Source organism: Mizuhopecten yessoensis, unplaced genomic scaffold (assembly GCF_002113885.1).
Source record: "Mizuhopecten yessoensis strain PY_sf001 unplaced genomic scaffold, ASM211388v2 scaffold9847, whole genome shotgun sequence".
Taxonomy (NCBI): domain Eukaryota; kingdom Metazoa; phylum Mollusca; class Bivalvia; order Pectinida; family Pectinidae; genus Mizuhopecten; species Mizuhopecten yessoensis.
In genome coordinates, this window is record NW_018408252.1 from 2,112,623 (window position 1) to 2,132,669 (window position 20,047).

The 20,047-nt window shown below is 36.9% G+C and overlaps 1 protein-coding gene across 2 annotated transcripts; it reads right to left on the reverse strand.

Annotated features, from left to right (window-relative positions):
- Positions 1-124: 124 nt before the first annotated feature.
- LOC110458916 (cysteine-rich venom protein LIO1-like) lies at positions 125-18,585 on the reverse strand. Of its 2 annotated transcripts, XM_021510891.1 has the most exons (10): positions 18,563-18,585; positions 17,928-18,068; positions 17,282-17,295; positions 16,514-16,624; positions 16,258-16,348; positions 13,994-14,145; positions 8,346-8,440; positions 7,823-7,908; positions 1,907-2,005; positions 125-689 (listed from the first exon to the last, which is right to left on the reverse strand). In XM_021510891.1, exons 2-10 carry the CDS (start codon positions 18,058-18,060, stop codon positions 580-582), a joined length of 891 nt encoding a protein of 296 aa, XP_021366566.1. In that variant the 5' UTR covers positions 18,061-18,068; positions 18,563-18,585; the 3' UTR covers positions 125-579. The 2 variants fall into 2 exon arrangements, with proteins under 2 accessions (XP_021366566.1, XP_021366565.1); XM_021510890.1 differs by lacking the exon at positions 18,563-18,585 and having other exon boundaries at positions 17,928-18,205.
- Positions 18,586-20,047: the final 1,462 nt, after the last annotated feature.

Consider the following 20,047-nt stretch of genomic DNA (forward strand, 5'->3'; position numbering starts at 1 on the left):
TGTGAAGCATTTTTAGTGACTCGTTTTCAAAAGAAGCATGTTTTTTTTGTTGTTTTTTTCTTGTGTAAACAGCGCATATTGATACAGCACTACATATTAAAAATACAAAAGAGACGTCCAATATAAATTGCAATATGTTTATTCATTATATAGAAACACAATTAAAATAATTGAAAATGTATTACAGAAATCAATAGTATATACAGCTATCATTAAAACACATTGATTTAAATATCATTTTTTTAATACTATTTTGATAATGCCCGTATACGTATCTTAAAATAAACAATAATTTGAATAGGTGGAACTTCGTTATTTAGAGAGCGATAAAACGAAATATAAATTCTTTTTTGACGATTAATTAAGCAACCTATTTATCTTTAGTTTTGCCATTGTTTCGTTTATCCACAAAAAATCTGGAATATGTTTGAAATATGTTCTGGACTCCGAAGTTCTACTACATCAAAGTTAGATTGGTGCTTTGTTTCACTAACGAATCATTAATATAGCGATACTTCGCCAATAATGCCCAAAGATGGTGACCGGAAGTGATCATGGCTGGCCGGAAGTGAGAACTGCTTAGCAACGGCCGCAGTGATGAGGGCACAGAGCTGCAATGTTGACACCGTTAGTGCATTCGTCCTTGGCATGACGAGCACACGAGAAATGCTCAGTCTGACTGCAATCAACTAAACAGAAAATGGAACAATTTATGTTTAAATTCATATGCTTTCTGATTAGTTTGTTCAGTTAAAACATATTTGATTGATCAAAGATACAAAAGCATAGGAAAACAAGTTATTTTAACTTACATATTGTAAAAAAATGTACATATATGTTCGGTACAGAATTGATTTAAAGAATACGCATGTCATGTGATGCGCTGGTGCGTGGGAGGGGTTTGTTTTGAGGGGGGCGAAGGGGGTGTACTATGGGGAGGGGGGGGGGAATCGTGTAAAATGTGTAATGTACCAAAATCAGGCAAAATAATGAAATGCACTTTCAGCAAAATATCTTGATTGATAATATTTTACATGTGAAAAGAAATCACAAGAGTAAGAGGAGAGTAAGACAATGTAAATGACCGGATGAAGACGAGGACTAGGCATTACCAGAGAGTGTGGGTGGGTGTAAGGGAATGTGTATGAACACAGTGCAGAAAGGTAAGAGGTATGGTTGAGTGATAGAGAGATTGGGGATCCTGATATGGACTAGAGAGTGTGCATTCATTATCCATTCCCTACTTTTTTCACAATTGGTATCTAAAATTCATATACAACATTAAAAAGCAATTTGATGCTATTTCACTTTTTTAAAACCACAAAGGAGTATCTTCTTTTTTTTAGAAAACTATCTGTTGGAAAGAATGCCTACGCTTATTAGTCTTCAATGACTAACAAATACGCCGTTCATTTATGGAAAAGCAACAACTTAGTGTTTTTTTAGGCAAATCCAGATCCGTGCAATTTGATATGTGATCCCTTACACCAATTTTAAATTTGATGTTTACATTTTTTTTATTTATTTTTTGTAAAAAAAGATGGTTTAATCGTTGATAACAATGTTTGATTTAAAAATCTGATGAGTTATATTATATTTAATCAAATTAGATCTGTCAAAAAAATAATTAAAAAATGCAAAGCGTTTGGCGAACTGAATTTGGGGTTCTGTGATTAGGGACCATACAAATATATCAAACCTAATCAAAGGACTGGCTTAGGTCAGATTAAATATCTTCTGAAATAAAACTTAAAACTTTAGGACTTTTGAAGGCTAAAATACTCCAATTGAGCGACATTTAAGAACATCGCCTCAAATGGGCCTTTTCAGGCCTGTTAAAGCCCGATTTAAAAATATATATATATACATACATAATAAAATATTCGCGAAGACAAATATTACTTACTTTTCTGACACGTGTCGCCACTATAAAACTTCAGGCATGAGCAAGTGCATGTTTTTAAATCCAGAGTCCCGAAATTGTTGCAAATCCTCCCTCCACAATCTGCAAAAGAACGTGTTTTCATTATAACCAGACATTAAGGATCCCTGTCAAGCTGCATTATTTATTTTATTTTATTTACAATAATCTCCCCTTAATTTCGCTTTTTTATGTAACTGTAGCACAGTTTGGCCTGGACACCTCCGTTGACTGTGTACCTCAGTCGATTAGAGCGATACTATAACAACAACGAACTTAGGGTTCGAATCCCGGTCTAGCCCCGATTAACTGTTGACACTCGGAACTCTATAATTTATTATATTTCGTTTATTTCATCTCAATAATTTTTTCCTGCGTTACGCTCAGCAAATTAGGAGTGGGACGAATGGTTCGCCCGTTGTCAGTATAATGTGACCGGGTGGGGTGTCCTGCTGGGCGTCTTCGGCAGTATGTTTCAGTGAGGTAGCACTATAAAGTCGGCATCAGTTCCGCGCTTTCATAAAGAGACAAACACGAACATATCGCAGCCTCCCAAAATGCACACGCATACACTACACGCATGCATCTTGCACACAGGGTAATTCGATAATTTTCCATAAAAAAACGCATGGTTTGGTTTGCTTTTCAGTAATGATTTGTTCAAAAGTATAGTCCTACTAGAAAAACGTATCCCACGCGAAGTCACAGTTTTGGCAGTTGTGCGAAAATCCTTAAACTGATTCTGAAAACAGCAGAGGCCTTCCGAATGATCGCGATGACCACGTCGGGATATATATAACAGTCAAATTGAATGGACAATAAGAAATAATACCATGTCAAAGAACAAACTCGTGCTTAGATTGACCTTAGTGTACTGAAAATGGAATCGAAAGCTACGTTTGATAAACTTAATGGGTAGTGTCATTCTTCATTCTATTTTATCTCGTGTTTTAACGCCTCCGACGAGAACATCCCGAAAGAGTTGAATGCAATTCTGTGGTAATCCATACCGGTAATGGAGATGCACTTTTAATGTTCGAATTGATGTTTACAACACTTCAACGGATGGAGGGAATGTGCTTTACGATTGTAATTAAGATAAATATGTGCAATGCTATGACGTGCCCGACACAAGATTCCGCCAAAAGTTGAAGTGACATAATCTGTCTTTCACCAGGACATGGCAGATGTATAGATGGCGGAAGAAAAAGATGCATTTTTTGCGATTCTTTTTTGAAGAGTGGAGAAAGATCTGCCCCTTCTCGTTACTGTCATTTAGTAGTTATACCGAACTTCAGCCAACGTGAGTCCACAAATACAAAAATTATTATCAATATTTAAAACAAATTTACGTTTTTTAAAAGAATCGTTGTGGAACCATTTTTTTAACCTATTTTGCCGAAAATTTGATCGCAATGCTTGGCTGTAGCCAACAGTGTCGGGTAGGGCTCGGGGGCAAGGGTTTATTTTGGTTTTATATGTTTAACGTCCTGTAAAAGGGGAAAGAGGTGATGTAACGGCCAGACCGGGGTTCGAACCCGGGACCTTCTGAACTCTAGACGGACGCTCTACCAATTGAGGTACCTGGTCGCCGACAATCGACCCAGTCCAGTTCCGCTACATTTCTCCCTACAAATATTTTTATGTCCGGGTATCCCCTTGCTAAGTGTACTCCCAATGCCTGAAACAAGGGTTGGGAAGCTCGCCAATTTTGTAACAAGAGAAAGAAAAAATGTAACGGCCAGACTTGGGTTAGAACCTGGGACCCTCTTAACTCTAGACGGACGCTATACCAATTTTATCATTCGGCCATTGCCCTTAATGCTGAACGCAAGCAGGGAAAACAACTTCCAATTTTAAGGATTTATTCGCCATGGGGACAGAGCACATTCCTTCCTCACCTGAGCGAACGCTCAACACTTAAGCCAACGTTGAGGTTTCGAAATGGTTGCAGCACATTTATTTTGGTCGCTTTTGTGTCCACAAGCAGAGGGGACAAACGCAAATCCCCGATTCTGCAAGTCAGTTACATATGAGCGGCCTCTTACGAGTTTTTTCTTCTCTTTCCCCAATCTGCAGGGGCGTTATAAGGGGGTAGTTGTAGTTTTATAAAGATTTGCCAAGATTTCAATTCACGCCCATACATTTATTTTTTCTCCCGGAATAGTTCTATATCTAAATCTATATATAAATTCAATACAAAATCACCCGTCAACGTAAATACTGTTCGGAGTTTTCCATGAATATCAAAAGTAATGAGATAATAATAAAAAGATAAATATATTTCAGTATGAGTTTGGACCTTAAAAGGGTAGCTAGATTTAGTCTTCTTTCTAACTTCTTTCATTCTAGTAACGGGGCATTACTTGGCTTATTGCAAAAGTCAAACGTACGATTGTGGATATTATACAATTATGGACTTTAGGTGAGGAAAATCAGGGATAGACCGAAACTAAGTCCACAATTGTTTTATTATATGACATTTTACAATGAGATTAATCACTTTATATGTCATAAACATTTGGATGGCATGGACCATTTTGGAATTCCTTCAAACATGGCTGGGAATTAGCACCAGTCATATAATAAAATAAATATATTTTAACACATTAAGGCAAGGTAAAGGCTGATAACCCTTGAGTTTTTCAGTTAACCGGTACACTTCCGAGCAATAAATCAATGTGCTGTTAGGTAGCTTATAAATGTAAATATACTTTATAGGGCCCACTTGTATAAAACATCTCAAAGTTAAGGAAAATCTCAAGCAATGTATTCTCTATGGAGAATCTTAGACTTGAGGAAATCTCAAGAGTTGAGATGTTTTATACAAGTGTCGGGTATGTTGATTGTAGCGTTTTGAACGTAAAAAATAGTTTCAATATATCGTAATGCTAATTTCCACTTTAATGAAATGGTATTAGTGTTTACAATACAACAAATCAATATCTGATATTGTGACTAGAATTGTAAAATTATCGGCAAACAGATATAAACAAACAAAAATACATTCGTGCAAAAAAAAATCAAAAAATGTTTGCTCCGCTAAGCTATTACCTTCGACCTTATAAGTTTTTAGTGACTAAGTAAGAGTGGAATTGTTTCAGAAAGAAGATATGTACGTAGCTATAATTGAATTGACGGTGTTAACTTGTGAAAGCTCCCACAAAGACAAAAATGCACTTTTAGTGTAAATGAACTTTTACAAGTGAAAAGCTGAAGCAGAGAACGACCGATCGATCCGCATCAGACGGATCTCGAGTGTAATTAATGTTGTCGTGTCGTTACCCGGTTGTCTCTCCTGTTTAAGTAGATTCGAGGGTAAAACGGGGATTTTATTAATTCCAACTGTCTAGATTTTCTTTCTTTTTCCATTTTGTACCATTAGTCGTTTCATACACATTTGACATCCAAACATACAATACTTTGACAATCGATACTCTCACAAGTCTGTTTCGTGAAATAAACAATATATATGTAACTATTTTGAGATTATGTTCAAGCTCCGACAAAAGTTTATCTCGATCCCAGAAGTCAAACCTACAGCGATCATCTCACTGGACTGACGGATCTCGTACGGCATTGACGTGTCAGTAAACACTGTGCTGTACTAAATGCTAATGACGTCACAGTCAAAACCCAATTAGGATCTTTTTGATTTTTTTAGTTTTTCAAAGTAAATGCGCAAGTATATTATGAAAAAAAAAAACCATGTATTATATATCTGTCCTTGATTCGGATTATTGTGTATGTAGGTACTGCAAATAATGATGGTCATCTCCCAGGCTGACCAATATATATACGCGAATGCATTGAACCACGTCCGCACACGCGCCGCTCATATTCGTTTTACTTCCGGTTCAACGTAAAGGACATGTCAGAGTTATTGGATATGGATTGTTCCATGGCCTATATTCCGGTGTGCTTCATATCCGCCCGGCACGCGCAATATCATCATATATGTTATGTTACGATAGGTAAGTATTAACTCTTACTTAGCTCAAATATCTTTTTTTTTATTTTTATTTTATTTTACATATCGCTTTCCGTATTGTTCAGATTCATAGAGTACAGCTCAACCATTAAGAGCTAAGTGTAACCATTTTCTACAAAGAAGAGCTCCTCAGACTGATACGGCGTGTGCATGCTCTCAGAAACTCTTTATCAGAAGTCGATACCTCTTCAAACATTCGCGCGAACAAGACACTAGTTAGTGTATTTCGTTTGTCCTATACGCTCCACTCAGTATACGAAACCCCAAACTCACACATTTTTAATTTGGAGGAAATCGATTCGGTATAATTGAACAATAATTGTCCTCGTGTGAAGCCGACATTCACCCCCTAAAATGTGGGCTATTCTTCTTTCAAAAAATACCTGACGATTTTCTAATCAACCACTTCTCTCATCCCCTTTTCCCCTTTAACAAAAAAATAAACGAAAGCCGTCCTATTCACTTTAACAAGCTTCACGATCCTGCGATAATTGTACCTATACAAAGACATTGCCTTACGAAGCTCGTCTATCATTTTCTCGCAGAATGACACTTAAAGAGCCGATTTAATCATCATTTCAACAGGAGCTTGTTAAGTGAAGGAAAAGTCTAGAGTACAAACAACTTCAATGTTCTGCCGTCATGTCTTATGGGATATATAGACGACTTCCTTTTGCGCTTGCGCAGTCAATCATATTTTAGTGCATTTCGAGTGCTTCATAGATCTTATTTTGTCTAAGATGTTTTAGTCTCCTGTACAATGTACGATGCGCTGTTCGCATATGTAATCTTGCATGCTTGGCTGGAATCAAAGGGGATTCGAAATTCACGTCTTTTAAAGAAGAACATAAAGAACCTCTTAAAGCATTAGGAATAAAGTTTGTTTCTGTTCGTTTAGACATTTTTATAGTCTACGTATATTTATGTGTATAAAGTTTGTGTGGTCTAATAGAATTGATCGCATGTATAAGATGCCCCAAACTTAGGGATTTTAGTGTGAAATTAGAATTGATATCGACACGCCGTGTACTATTACATAAGAGGAAGTCATACGAAGTATTGTCAGTTTTATCAAGAAGAACCTACATATTTAATTTCGACAAAGATCCCTCCAGTACCGTCTGTGAAAAAGCAAAAACAAATCTTTAGTGTCAAAATTCAAGATGTCCGCCATCTTGGTTTTCCCATCAGTCTCCAAATAATTCGGAATGCATAACAAGGGATCATGGTGAATGTCATTATAACATAAATCCCTCAGTACTTTCTGCACGGGAAATAGTGCTTTTAAACTTTCAATTCTCCAAACTCAAGATGGCCGCACGTCAGCCATCTTGGATTTTCTTATCAGTCCCAGAATACTATCTGCATAACTTGGGAGAACATTCCTGTAGAATTTTAAAAATATTGTTTAAGCACTTTCTCTGAGAAATGGCGCTAAGAAGAAATGTTAAAGGACGAACGACGGAATGACGGACCAAGGACCATGGACCACGCACGGACCACGGACCACGGACCACGGACCACGGCCGAAGGTGAGATAAAAACCTACAACGCAAATGATGACGTGCGAAACAAATAACGTTTACACTTTACCTAGATGTTTGTTAGAAGTTGTAAATAAAAAAATATTGTCACATATCTTTTAATCCAAAGATCCCGATTTACACCACTACACCTCGTGGTGTGCACGAGATGTCCCTATCTCATAGCTCCGCGTGACCTAGGTGTCCTTATATCATGATATAAACTATACTTTGTCGTGCAATTCCGGATTGACGAGGTGTCAATATATTCTAAATTAAAATAAACGTATCATTGAGTTCTGGATTATCGACGTGATCATATTTCAACGTCTCTAGGAAAATTTCAATAACAAAATCGTGAGGGTTTTTTTTCATCGCTTCACTTACCACAGAGCCCATTATCACATGTATTTGGGCATGCGCCACAAGAAGTTCCGTTCTCGAAAGGGCGAATTAGGTCATCGTAGAACTGCCTGTAAAAGGAAGTACGTCATCATATACCGGAAGTACGTCATCATATTCCGGAAGCAGACATATCAAAATAATATGCAGCAATTATATACCACTGTATATGGCGTTCTATACAATTTAAGGGATAACTCTCAGGTGTTTCCGATATAACGGAATTAGACTTCCTTGTATATATACAATTTATGTTTTCGACGTTTTCGACATAAGGGAGTAAGACTCCCTTATAAACTATACAAATAATTTCTAAAAGAGTTCTCTCCCTTTTCATCTTAGTCCAAATTGGAACTCAATGGGCAGGGGCAGAAAATCCGCAACCTCCCTTTGTATATAATCAACTTATCATGTAAACTGACACTTCTCAAAACATTTTCTTCAAAATTTAGCTCTTCCTTAAGGAATGCACACGTAACGTTTTATCCTGAAAAGTTACTTTTCTTACCCGTAAGCGTAGTTACAGACAAATGACGTCCTGTCTCTCCGTCCTTCACACTCGGCGTATCCACATCCGACACGGGAAACATGCCAGGTAGCCAGCTATCAAACATACGTGTATTTACATAAATATTATATGTAATATAATACATTTATTATGCAGACAAAAAAACCAGCACAATAGATGAGATGGTCAGGTTGACGCGCCATAGTTGTCGTCTGCTTTCGTCATTCGGAACTATGTTGAAGTTGCTCTTGTCCAACAGATCAAGACAATACAGAAACCCCCCTACTCTGCAGGCGGTACCATATTAGCTTAAAGCTATCGTATTAAACTGACGTGAAGCTCATATCTAGTCGGACAAGGGTCATCTGTTTAATCGGTTTACAAACATTTTATAGACTTAGTACAGGTAAAGTTACAAGTAAAACCTATCCCCACATAGACCTCATATAAATCATTTTATAATGACCCATTATACTCTGAAATTATGTCAAAATATTTATACAGGAGATACATTACCCGACCAAATATGGAAAGATTTGTAGCAAATGAAATGAGTATTATTAAATTAAAATAATATCATAATATGTCAGTGTATCCCCCGGTCACAATGATGTAATACTTCTTTAAATGCTGTTGTTACCCTGAGGAAATAATGTATATATTGTGTTTACTATGTACACTTTGGTACTGTTTAGTATTGTTTAACGTCCTATCAAAAACTATAGTCATTTAAGGACGGCCTCCTCTGTGTGCAAGATGCATACGTGTAGTATATGAGTGTGTTTTGGGAGGCTGCGATATGTTCGTGTTTGTCTCCTTATGATAGCGCGGAACTGATGCCGACTTTATAGTGCTACCTCACTGAAACATACTGCCGAAGACACCCAGCAGGACACCCACTCGGTCACATTATACTGACAACGGGCGAACCAGTCGTCCCACTGCTAAATTGCTAAGCGTTAAGCAGGAGTAGAAACTACCGTTTTTGCAGACTCTGGTATGCACAGGTTGTGTTTACTTTGTACAGATTGTATTAAGGCTGCCTGTTGTAAACGTGTCAAAAACTATTTTGTACAACTACCATATTGCAAATATTGTGAATGTAAAACAAAGATTAAAATAATCTTTTACCTGTAACTGAATTTTTTTCTCGCACCTTTTAGTTCGAAATGAACTATACAATTTTGCTAAAAACTACAAGTATCCCGCCTTGGGCCTCAAATGATAATGACCTCTTCACTACTAGAGCTATATTTGAATGCTTCCGCGTAAAAATGTAGTCCGTCTTTACATAGATTACAACGTATTTCACGTTGTAGACTAATTTTATCTAAAACATCAAATATCTAAAAAGATCAAAACTATACATATAACGACAAAACAGAACATTTATAATGCAAATTGTCAATATTAAGCAGTTAACACGCGGATGAATACATCACAGTATAAAAATTCCGCAAAATGTCACGTAAAGGTACAAGACAGATAGGACGAGATAGAAAAATCTGGCATGGGGTATGACGTGGGATATCTATCTGTCTGAGGTGCAAGAAAATAAAGATCAAAGATACAACTGTTGTACAGCTTACAATGCTTTTGGAATTTGACGGGTATCGAAACGCATTTATTTTATATTTGCATTGTTCGTTTGAAATTCACAACAAGAATCAATTGTAACAGGAACTTCCACTATGTTATTTGGTGGTAATTTGTTTTCAAGAACAGGTGTAAATGTTTCATTTTTACTGAAAAAAAAGTATTTTCTTTTTAAATGACAGCCCCTTAGTTTGCGTTATAGAAAAAAAATCTACATTGCCATTGCCAAATGAATTTATTTCGAAAAGACAGTAAATATCGATTATTCTTCCTTACTTAAGGATATGTACTGAAGACTTTGGCAGGTATTTCTGGGTTTTTTATCTGTCCTAATGTTCATATAAAGTTGAAAGCATAAAGCATAACACCTTCTAGTCAATGCCCATTTCAAAATGTCAAAAGCACAACAAAAGATGTCCATGAATACTAATGAATATTTATAAGATATTTTACATATCATAATTGCTTCAACAGCATTACAAGAGCAACAAACAAGTAAAACCAAGTAAAAGGGACAGTAGTCTAGTGGTATGACGCCGGGCTCGTGATCGAGTGGTTGCGGGTTCGAGTCACGGCACGGCACTGTTACTTTGCTTGTTCCAGTCTACTCAGCTGTAAATGAGTACGTGGGTTGGCAGTGCTAGAATTGTAGAATGCTAGCTGTGAGCGCCGAAATGGCAGCACTGGCTGTATGCTCCCCAGGGAGTTGAGAAAGATATTGGCTGGTTACAAAGACCCTATTACCACGGATAATAATTTGTGAACCGCTTTGAGACAACCTAGGAACTAGACCTACAAACTAGTACTACCTACAAAAACCTCGAGTTATGATAAGTATAACAAAATCATTTTTCATAGAAAAAAACATTGAATGATTGATTTCTTTTTACTGGAAATCGGTGTCATGGTAAGTGGACAAGATAACGCAGATATTATCATTCCGTCTAGCCATTTCCTCGCCCACAAAAAGTACATGTATCTGAAAGACGCTAAATCTGGTTTTTCGTTATCTAACAGTTTCAATAAACTAACGCAGCCATCAATAGTCACTCCCCACCTCTTCAACCGATAACATGTTACTTTTCTCCAGACAGAGCTGCCAAATCGAACCTCATTACCGCCGGATGTTAGTCCGCGGTGATTATTGGCATCGTTCGATATGTCACTAACAAGAAATGTGATTCTATTAATCTCTATTAATCGCCTGAAAGGCGCGGGTTGTTGATGTTTTTTGACTACATCCACGATCAGAATTTCGAAGGTGTCGTTGCCAAGGAGAGAAAGGGCGACAGATGACGGGGGAAAAGGTCGCGGAGAACTAATTACCCCCCAGAAACCAAGAAAGCGTGTGCCGCGAGGCGCGAGAATCGTCCATGTTACCACCGAATGTGTTCAATAAGTGTTAACGACATATTGTAACTTCAACAGGTTTCGGTGATTACGACTTGTCGGCGATTTGTCTTCTGTCATCTCTCACACCAACTGATCACCTCGTGTAGTAGTTTTACGGCACTGTCCCTTTTTTCCCGCCTGATAAATCGCCGTTATGTCACTATTTTCCTGCATATGGTCTTTGTTTCCCATTCGGTAGCATGTTGATATATATTTTTGTCATTTTTGAAACGTTTTAGAAGAAAACATTTGAGCCAAGACAATTCCGCCATAAGTTTTTTTTGTTAAAATACATTTCTTGTTGAATTGTTTCAAAAACTGAGTACAGAGAGGATATCAATAAATAATATTTCAATAGATTCTGGTCACAAGGAGGAGCATACTGTCAATTTTAAAGGAAGAATGGCTAAAAATTAAACACTAGATCACTTGAGCGTTTGTTATGGCCATGCAATCCCATAAATTTACTCTCGGTACTTGAGCGTTTGTTTAACCAAGTTTTTTTTACACATGCCACTGTATAGGGCTCATTGACGTTGTTAGACACTCAAAGCTTTAGGTTCTCTTTCGCATTGCATTACAATAAATAAGCACACATGTATAATATTTAAGGATCCTTCATAACAGTACCTCAGACTTATTTTTGAAATTCAAAGTATTTGATAAGATTTTTTGTATTTCTTTTAAGTTTGAATACTGTATTTGGACTCGAACTACGAACCAACGGCAGACGTATAAGTCGACTAATGGTGCTCATTGCAGAATCGAGGTCTTTCCTTTGAAATGATTGCGCAAGCGACACTCAAATAGTACAGAGGGGTTTTAGTTGACCTTTGAGATTAAACAGTTTCTAAATTCAAAGAACCTTTCCCCTGGACAGTCAAAACACGTGTCAAATGTTCACTTTTTTAAGTCAAAGAGTGAAAGCTTATTTCGGACAGTCAAATATACTCTGACAGTTGTATACTTAAAGCTATGGTACCGCTGCAGGAATTGCAACAGTTAGGATCGCAATCTTCTCCGTTCTATCCGTTTTTATTTCTGACTCTGTTCGTCTCTCCCAGCAAACCTATCGTCACCTAATATTCAACTGTGTCACAATATGTGTGTTAATTTATTGTGTTAATTGGTCGTTAAGATTAAACAATATCATACCACAATCCACACCTACAAATATGAGTTATCTTACATTTTGTCTGCGGAGGCTACGCCGAACAGAAACTTACAAGTGATCAAGCGTCTGGTTGAACGAGACTATCTTACATTAAGGTTCCTACCACCTGTTCCTGTCGGCCATGTCGCAAAAGACCCTTAACATTTCCGCCTGCACTCGTGTAATTCGCAACCCCTTACACACTACTCCTTCTCTCTATTATTGTAGAATACGTCTCATAGAACCCCAATGCCCTAAAAGGCCCGAAAAAATCGCCCCAGACTACAATAGCACACTTCCAACAATGCCCTGTAATTCAAAATCACGTGACCACTTAAATACGAAAATACGGTCTGTTCGTGGCATTTTTTCCAACGATGATGTTGGTAATGAGAGATAATGTCCGCACTTGAAATAAGGTCAAGCGTCAAATAAGCGCCAACTTGAGCGTTATGCGCCTCCTGGGTATACTTCCCCTCTGTTACGAGTTTCATGTGATTCCTTAGTAAGGCGAGCCGCTCACGTGATTTGATAAGGATTCAGAAACGAGACTAAACAGAAAAGGGAGAAAAAAAAACAAGTGTCCTTGGCACGAATTCCGCTTAAGGTCATAGGAGTGTATCGATAAACGGAAATAGGAAGTACATCCCTAGTTGAAAATCCAATGTAGGGAGACAGTATCACAATTTCCGCATATTCTAATGTTTAATATTAAACTGATGAATATTGTATGTTTATTATTGACAGAACAGTGTGTTCTCTCAATATTAAAGTATTTCAAAGCAAGGGGGGAAAAACACAAAAATATTGCCTGTTCATTGCATCAGATTCCTGTTATTAAACACCAAAAACATTTTGACGAATAATAATATTTCAAAAATTTACTAGTCGTCCAGGTCATCGTCAAAATCAAAAGGTTACGCTTTCTAATAGCCTATTGTATATATACCTTTGAGCAGAGTAAATATGTAATACCGGAAGCGGAATTTTTAAATTTCGAAGATGCGTTCGAGTTTGAAATTAAAAACAAAAAGTGAAATGTGAAACCTCCGGTGCCCCAATACCTATCCACTGCTAATCCGGTTGTTCCATTACCAAACCACCACTAATGTGGTTATCCTATTTTTCAATAATTGTTGGTCCTTTATTATACAGATTGCCTAGTAATCTGATCTTCTCACAATTCAGTCACTTTCTGCTAAGAACGATGATGGCTTGTCTCTTTCAACTAGATTTTTGTTGTCTGCGCAAGCTACGCCGAATTACAAGTGATCAAGCGTCTGGTTGAACGAGACTAAATGATGGCTGGATTACAGAGGTTCCTCTGTATATAACCTGTGTACAATAACCAATCTTGTGTAACATGTATATGGTGACAAACCTCTGTCATGAAGAACCTGTGCATACTGACCGATATACCTACAACACATTATCAGTGTTTCCTAACTTATTTCTGTCCAAAAAACTGTACCTGTATAAAATAGTAACTCCCTGTATAGTATAGTACCTGCGTAAAGTGACCGATCTCTTTCCACGACAATGTTTTGGCGCCCTCTCCATACCGGTAGTTGTCCTTCTCGGCGTACCATGCTCCGACACATTCGCGCCAATCCTTGTTTCCGGCACACATGTTTTGTCCTATGTAAACCCCGGGTAAACCTAAAACGAACCGGATATACATGATAATACATGTTTCGGAGTTCCCGTGTACACATTGGAAATGTGTTATATAATCTGAAATTCAATTTTTTGGTGCTCAGGGCCGTCCCAAATGTACATCTCAGTAATTATACCTGCACCATAGTTATCAACACACCGTATACGTGTAACGGGGTAACCATTGTAAAATACATACAGTCAAACTTCTATGTTTCCAACTTTGCGGGATCACCGAAAAAAGAACGAAATATCGGGACTTCGGCTCAAGAATATTCGACATCGGAAACCATTTTAAACTTAAAATCTAAAAGTTTTGAATTAACAGTTATGAGGCATGCATGTTTATTTAAACACTACAAAAAAATGTAGTTTTGTGTGGTGATCTTTTTGAATTCCACATTTGTTTCTTTGTCATTTTCGATTCCCAAATCTTGTACCCGTGGTTATGTACATGTAGGTCGTTTTTTCACTTCAATTGATCATTTGTGATTTTTTTTTAAATGTTTTCATTACGAACGTACCTTGATATTGCTTCGAAACAGCGAGAAGTTCAACTAATAAAAGTTCGATTAATTAATAAAATATATAAGTAGTGTTATTCGAATCTTCAAAATTCGATTAATGGATGTTCGACCATATTTGTGAACCAAGAGTTACCGACATACTATGGTAATTGTAATGGGTACATGTCATTCGTAACACCTCGCCCCGATTACAGTTCCTTCCATCGAAGCACTCGGAACTTCTCGGCCGATACGTTCATCTACGTTGGAAGGAACTGGAATCGGGGCGAGGTGTTCCGAATGCCATCGAAGAGTGGAGCTGATGAATCGACAGAGGAGTTCCGAGTGGGGTACGTGTGTCTCTGCCCAGCCAAGTGTGTCTTAGCAAAGAAATAAGTGTATCATGGTTACGGTCACATGTGCACACATGAAGTGACAGTAACATATGTGACATAATCAGTAAAACATATGTGCAATGATAATTGTCATAAATCATTGTTGGGTTTTCATCAAATTGAAAGACATCACATTGGATAATATTAATGTATGGTTTGTAGGGTCACATGATCACGTAAACAAGAAAATCAGTATAACTGATGGATTATGCTCTCTGGAAAACATGCCCAGATTGAAGTAGAGCGTGTCCTAAAGGTAACTTTGTTCTAGGGCGTATAAGTCCTAAAGTGGTTTGTGACACACTGTCTCACAATCCTACATTTATGATTAAAATTGCATTGAGCTTTCTTCAACAAGTCATAAGTTATGGCCTGGACAATGTATTTTAACCTTGAATTCAATATGATGATGACCTTGCATTTGGTGTGCAGACCCAATACACCGCTTTGCCATCCTACATATATCCCGAAAATGTTATTGAGCTATCTTCACAACGTCCAAACTGACGGTCCGATAATTGATTTAACCTTCAAACTCAATGTAACCTTGACCTTAGGTGCACGCGACACATCGCCTTGTTATCCTATAAATATCGAACGAACAAGTACCATAGACGAACGGACGGACGTGCGTTTACACTCAAATAATGAATGACTATGGTTAAAGGGAGATAACCCCTACACAATTTGTTGCAACATGCGGGTTTAAAAACCAAAGTTAATGAAATCCGGACGGGTACTTTTGACACCAGAATGCTTTAAACATGATCGTGTCATCTATAAATAATGTAAATCATAGAATCTAACTTTTGATGTTTTTGATACACATGAAGATGCACTATACGTTTTTGTGACTTACTGTAATTTTCAAAACGCCATTTGTTTATTTACTGCAATGCTAATTTCAGTTGTAGAGAAAATTTACCAAAGAAAATGGGTAACTAGTTTGTACATATACCGCAGCTAAACACCAATCGACGAGAGTGCCATCGAAACTGACACGAACAAGCTTTCATTTGAAGATGTTAAATCAATATTCAGTTCACCGTTAAATTTCAATATTTGTTAAAATCTATATTTTAATTTTATTTTTACATAATAATGAATTAAAATAAAACAAAATGAAGTCAATTGTAAACACTTCCTTCTTCTTCTTCTACAAAACATAAAACGGTAACACCGTACATATGAAATGTTATAAATTTAATACTCACTGTTAGTCCAGCGATTAGCGAGAGGATCATGATGAAAGCCACAGGTTTCGGCATGCCTCTGTGCAGACATCGCCATGTCGTCGTCCCAACTCTGAAACAAAATCAACATCACCACTGTTTCTCGGAAATCGGTAACCTTTAACCTTTTTCAATATGCCAATGTTGACAAGCTTCTTTTACTGTTAGTAGAAATGTGAATTAAAACATAAGTAAAATCATTTTACATAAACTATTGTTTCAATAATCTATAACTTACTATTTTCATCATATTAGCAGCGTCTTGGCCGACAACTCTCCGATAGTTGTTGTGAAGGTCAACAATGACCTTTTTGTCTGCATCGCTGACCCCGGGGTTACGCACGGGGAACTGAAAAAATATAAAAATATATAATTATGACAAAATGGGTAAGTCTTGGATTTTGTATGCTACGAAAAAGCAATTCGATGTCCGAACTGCTTTACATTGATAGAAATAAAAAGACAAGTACTTTCGATTGAATTGCAAAGCAAGCATTGACTTGTAAAATCTTATCGACAGTTATCCTTATTTAACATGAACGGGATAATTTCAAACTTTCAAACTACTTAAATTAACCAATTTTGACAAGCTATGATTCAAAACCATTTAATACAGCCGCGTTCTGACTAAGTTATACCACATTTGTATGATTAAAAGAGAACATTACTCTAAATCCTCTGTAAAGAGAAAAATCAATACATCAATCTTTAAATTAAGATTAAGAATCAAATTCATTCTCTTGAGCACCAAATACGACAGAGCCTCGTTCTCAACATCCATTTGGCAAAACCTCGTTCTGGACAAATCTCCATGGACAGCTTAGTCTCGTTCAACCAGACTCTTTTTGTCTGTGCAAGCTACGAATTACAAGTGAGCAAGCGTCTGGATGAATGAGACTATGGACAGCTTCATATCTCAGAGTACTAGAGCTTATTCATGACCGAATAATAAAACTACAAAACCACCACACCTCCACCACCAACGAAAAATGAAAAAATGCGTTACCGTAGTGTGTCCATCTACATAGGAATAAAGAAAATAATTAAAATGCATTATGTCGGAAAATAAATATCTTAGTAAAAATAAGTTCTATAAAAGAGCATATAATACCATAAAATTAAATGATTCGGTGACATGATTATCCCATACCTGATTAACCTATTAGATTACACCAGTCTTAACGTACTTCTATCATGAAGCGCTTCATTGAATGTTTTATATAGCAATTGGGTTTCAAATCATTAGCATAAATGTTGTGATATGCATTTTAATCCCAATCGCATCCTCGATATCCAGGGGTTACACTCACTTTCGCTCTCTACACCCCTGAAATATAGCATAGCAAAATTAAAGGCACGCGGCCAGCTATATGATTGGTGTCAGGTAAAAAACAAAACGACCAATCACTTGGCTAATACTTGTCCTTTGAAGATTACAAAGTAGAGACGCCCGACTTCGGAGCCTGACAATTTTTACCGTTACGCGACCGCGAGATTCTTTTGATGTACACCAAAGGACCAAACTAGTCTTCTCGTCTCATCCACAAGGTGCTGCACATTGACATAAACCAGGGTTGTAGACAGCAAAACTGAGCGTAACCCCTGGACATCGAGGATGTCCCAATCGGGTGTTTCAATAGAACCGTACATACCGTGGTTCGCTGGGTTGTCCGGAAGTTGGTCGGTGCCGAGAAGACTGTTGGAATCAGAATCAAGACTGGCTGAGAGGACTAAGCCAAAGGTCAAGGCCGCACATATCAGGGTCAAGGACGGAAACATGGTCATATATTCGTCTGGTGTCAAATAAGAAACAGGAATGCATTAATTACCAGATAGGGTTCTTCATTGCTCGCTATTTTATGTCATTATCACTTTGACTCATTCGACAGGAAATGTTGTATGAAAAGTCACATAAAGTTTCTAATAAAAAAAAATGATGCAAAAGTGACCTTTCATATTTTATATTTTTATGGAGAAATTCTATCAATAATTTTTGGAATAAAAAATGTGCCCTTGAAACATATTTCATAACAAGCATATTTTTACGCAAAATGGTTCGACTCCATTTAGTTATCTAACTTTTGTTTCCGGTGAATATTATAAAATCGAGCCATTTTACAGAGAGTAAAAGAAAGACCGGCAGAAATAAAGCATTTTTTTTTTTACATTTTAAATGTGTTCTCAAGTAATTAGCATTTTCTAAATTATAAATCTTAAAAGATATATTCTATTCTCTCTGGAACTCTTTCAAAAATGAGGTACGTTTCGTAGGAGTTTACAGACTTACCTTAAGGTTTTACTCCGCCGACGAACCGCAAGCCTACTGACCAAGGGGTTGTACCCCAAATTCTATATATGTATACTTCCATTGTTATGTATTGTAAATAAATACAGATGCGATCATTCCACTCAAGGATTTGAAATGAAAATTGTAGCGGTCGGGCGATAACATTTTCAGAGCCAACTCAAAGCTCTTTTGTCCACGCCCTTAGCGAGTCAAACATATTGATAACAACGAACGTTATCCTTTTGTACTAGGCTCGTGATCTTTTCATTAATCAAGTGTAATCGCCTCCTATTGAATTGTGCAGGTCATAACCTTAAATTTATTTCAGTGTTCGTCAAAACAGGTTTGTAAAGTCGGGTGCGGGCAGGGCGGTAGTCCTCTACATATTAAATACTTACTTCACAACAATTTATTTGGTCCACATTGAAAAATGAAGCGACAAATTGATCTTTTCGTTTTTTACATTTTCTTATTTTAATCAGAACGCCTATTTATCTGTGTATTCAAACCAATTTATTTTTTTGAAAATTAAATAACTTTGAAGCAATAAACTGAAATTTTATTTTCAACTGTTAATATGTTTGTTTATGACAATTTATTTTGACCATGGACCGCTAACTATGAAATAGAGCTGCAGTTTTGATTTTTTAGCTTTTAATTTCATAAAGTTCAAATTAGAAAGTGATAATAAATAAATAAAAATAAATAAAAAATAAAAATAAAAAATAACCGCAGAAACATGAACAAGATGCATAAACATTATTTTTTCCAATTGATGATCATTCAAATTAGATTTTTTTCTTTAAAATCGATATAAGTATAATTTGATCAACGCGATAATTTAGTTACCTCGTGTAGTGCTGCAGTTCCATACTTTTCATATAGCATACATGTAACATTGTTTTCCTGAAGGAGACTCCTATGCAGTTTCAGGATATAATGAACGATTGACCTGCTGTATCCCATTACATGATCGTAAGAGGTGACTAATGTGAACAAACGCCACTCCAGCCCAACCCCTCACAATCATCGTATCTTTTGGGAGAGGGAAATTTGGTCCTCTGATATCGGATAATTTGTTTTCTCGACATATGTGTTATCGCAAAATCCTTGAGATGCGTCTATTTATCAAGGACTCTAATTATTGATTGCAAGGAATGAAAATAGCGCACATACGGTTGATCGTACGTCTTACCTGTCTAGATTCTAAAAATAATTGACCTGCCGTAACCAACTGCATGCTCGTATGATGCAATTTATGTTTGGCTCCCTGCAGAATATTGGGATTTATTCCATGTCTTCTGTTTATGGAGAATCACAGAAAAACACATTTTATCTGAAGCCCTCATTGCAATACTTTCAAATTTCTCCTTTTTTACGGCAGTATCCCCCATCGGGAACCGTCGGCACTTTCCGTAAACGAGAAACTAATTTCGTCGGCATTTTCCGTAAAAGAGAAAATATTTTTTTCTCGTTTACGGAAAG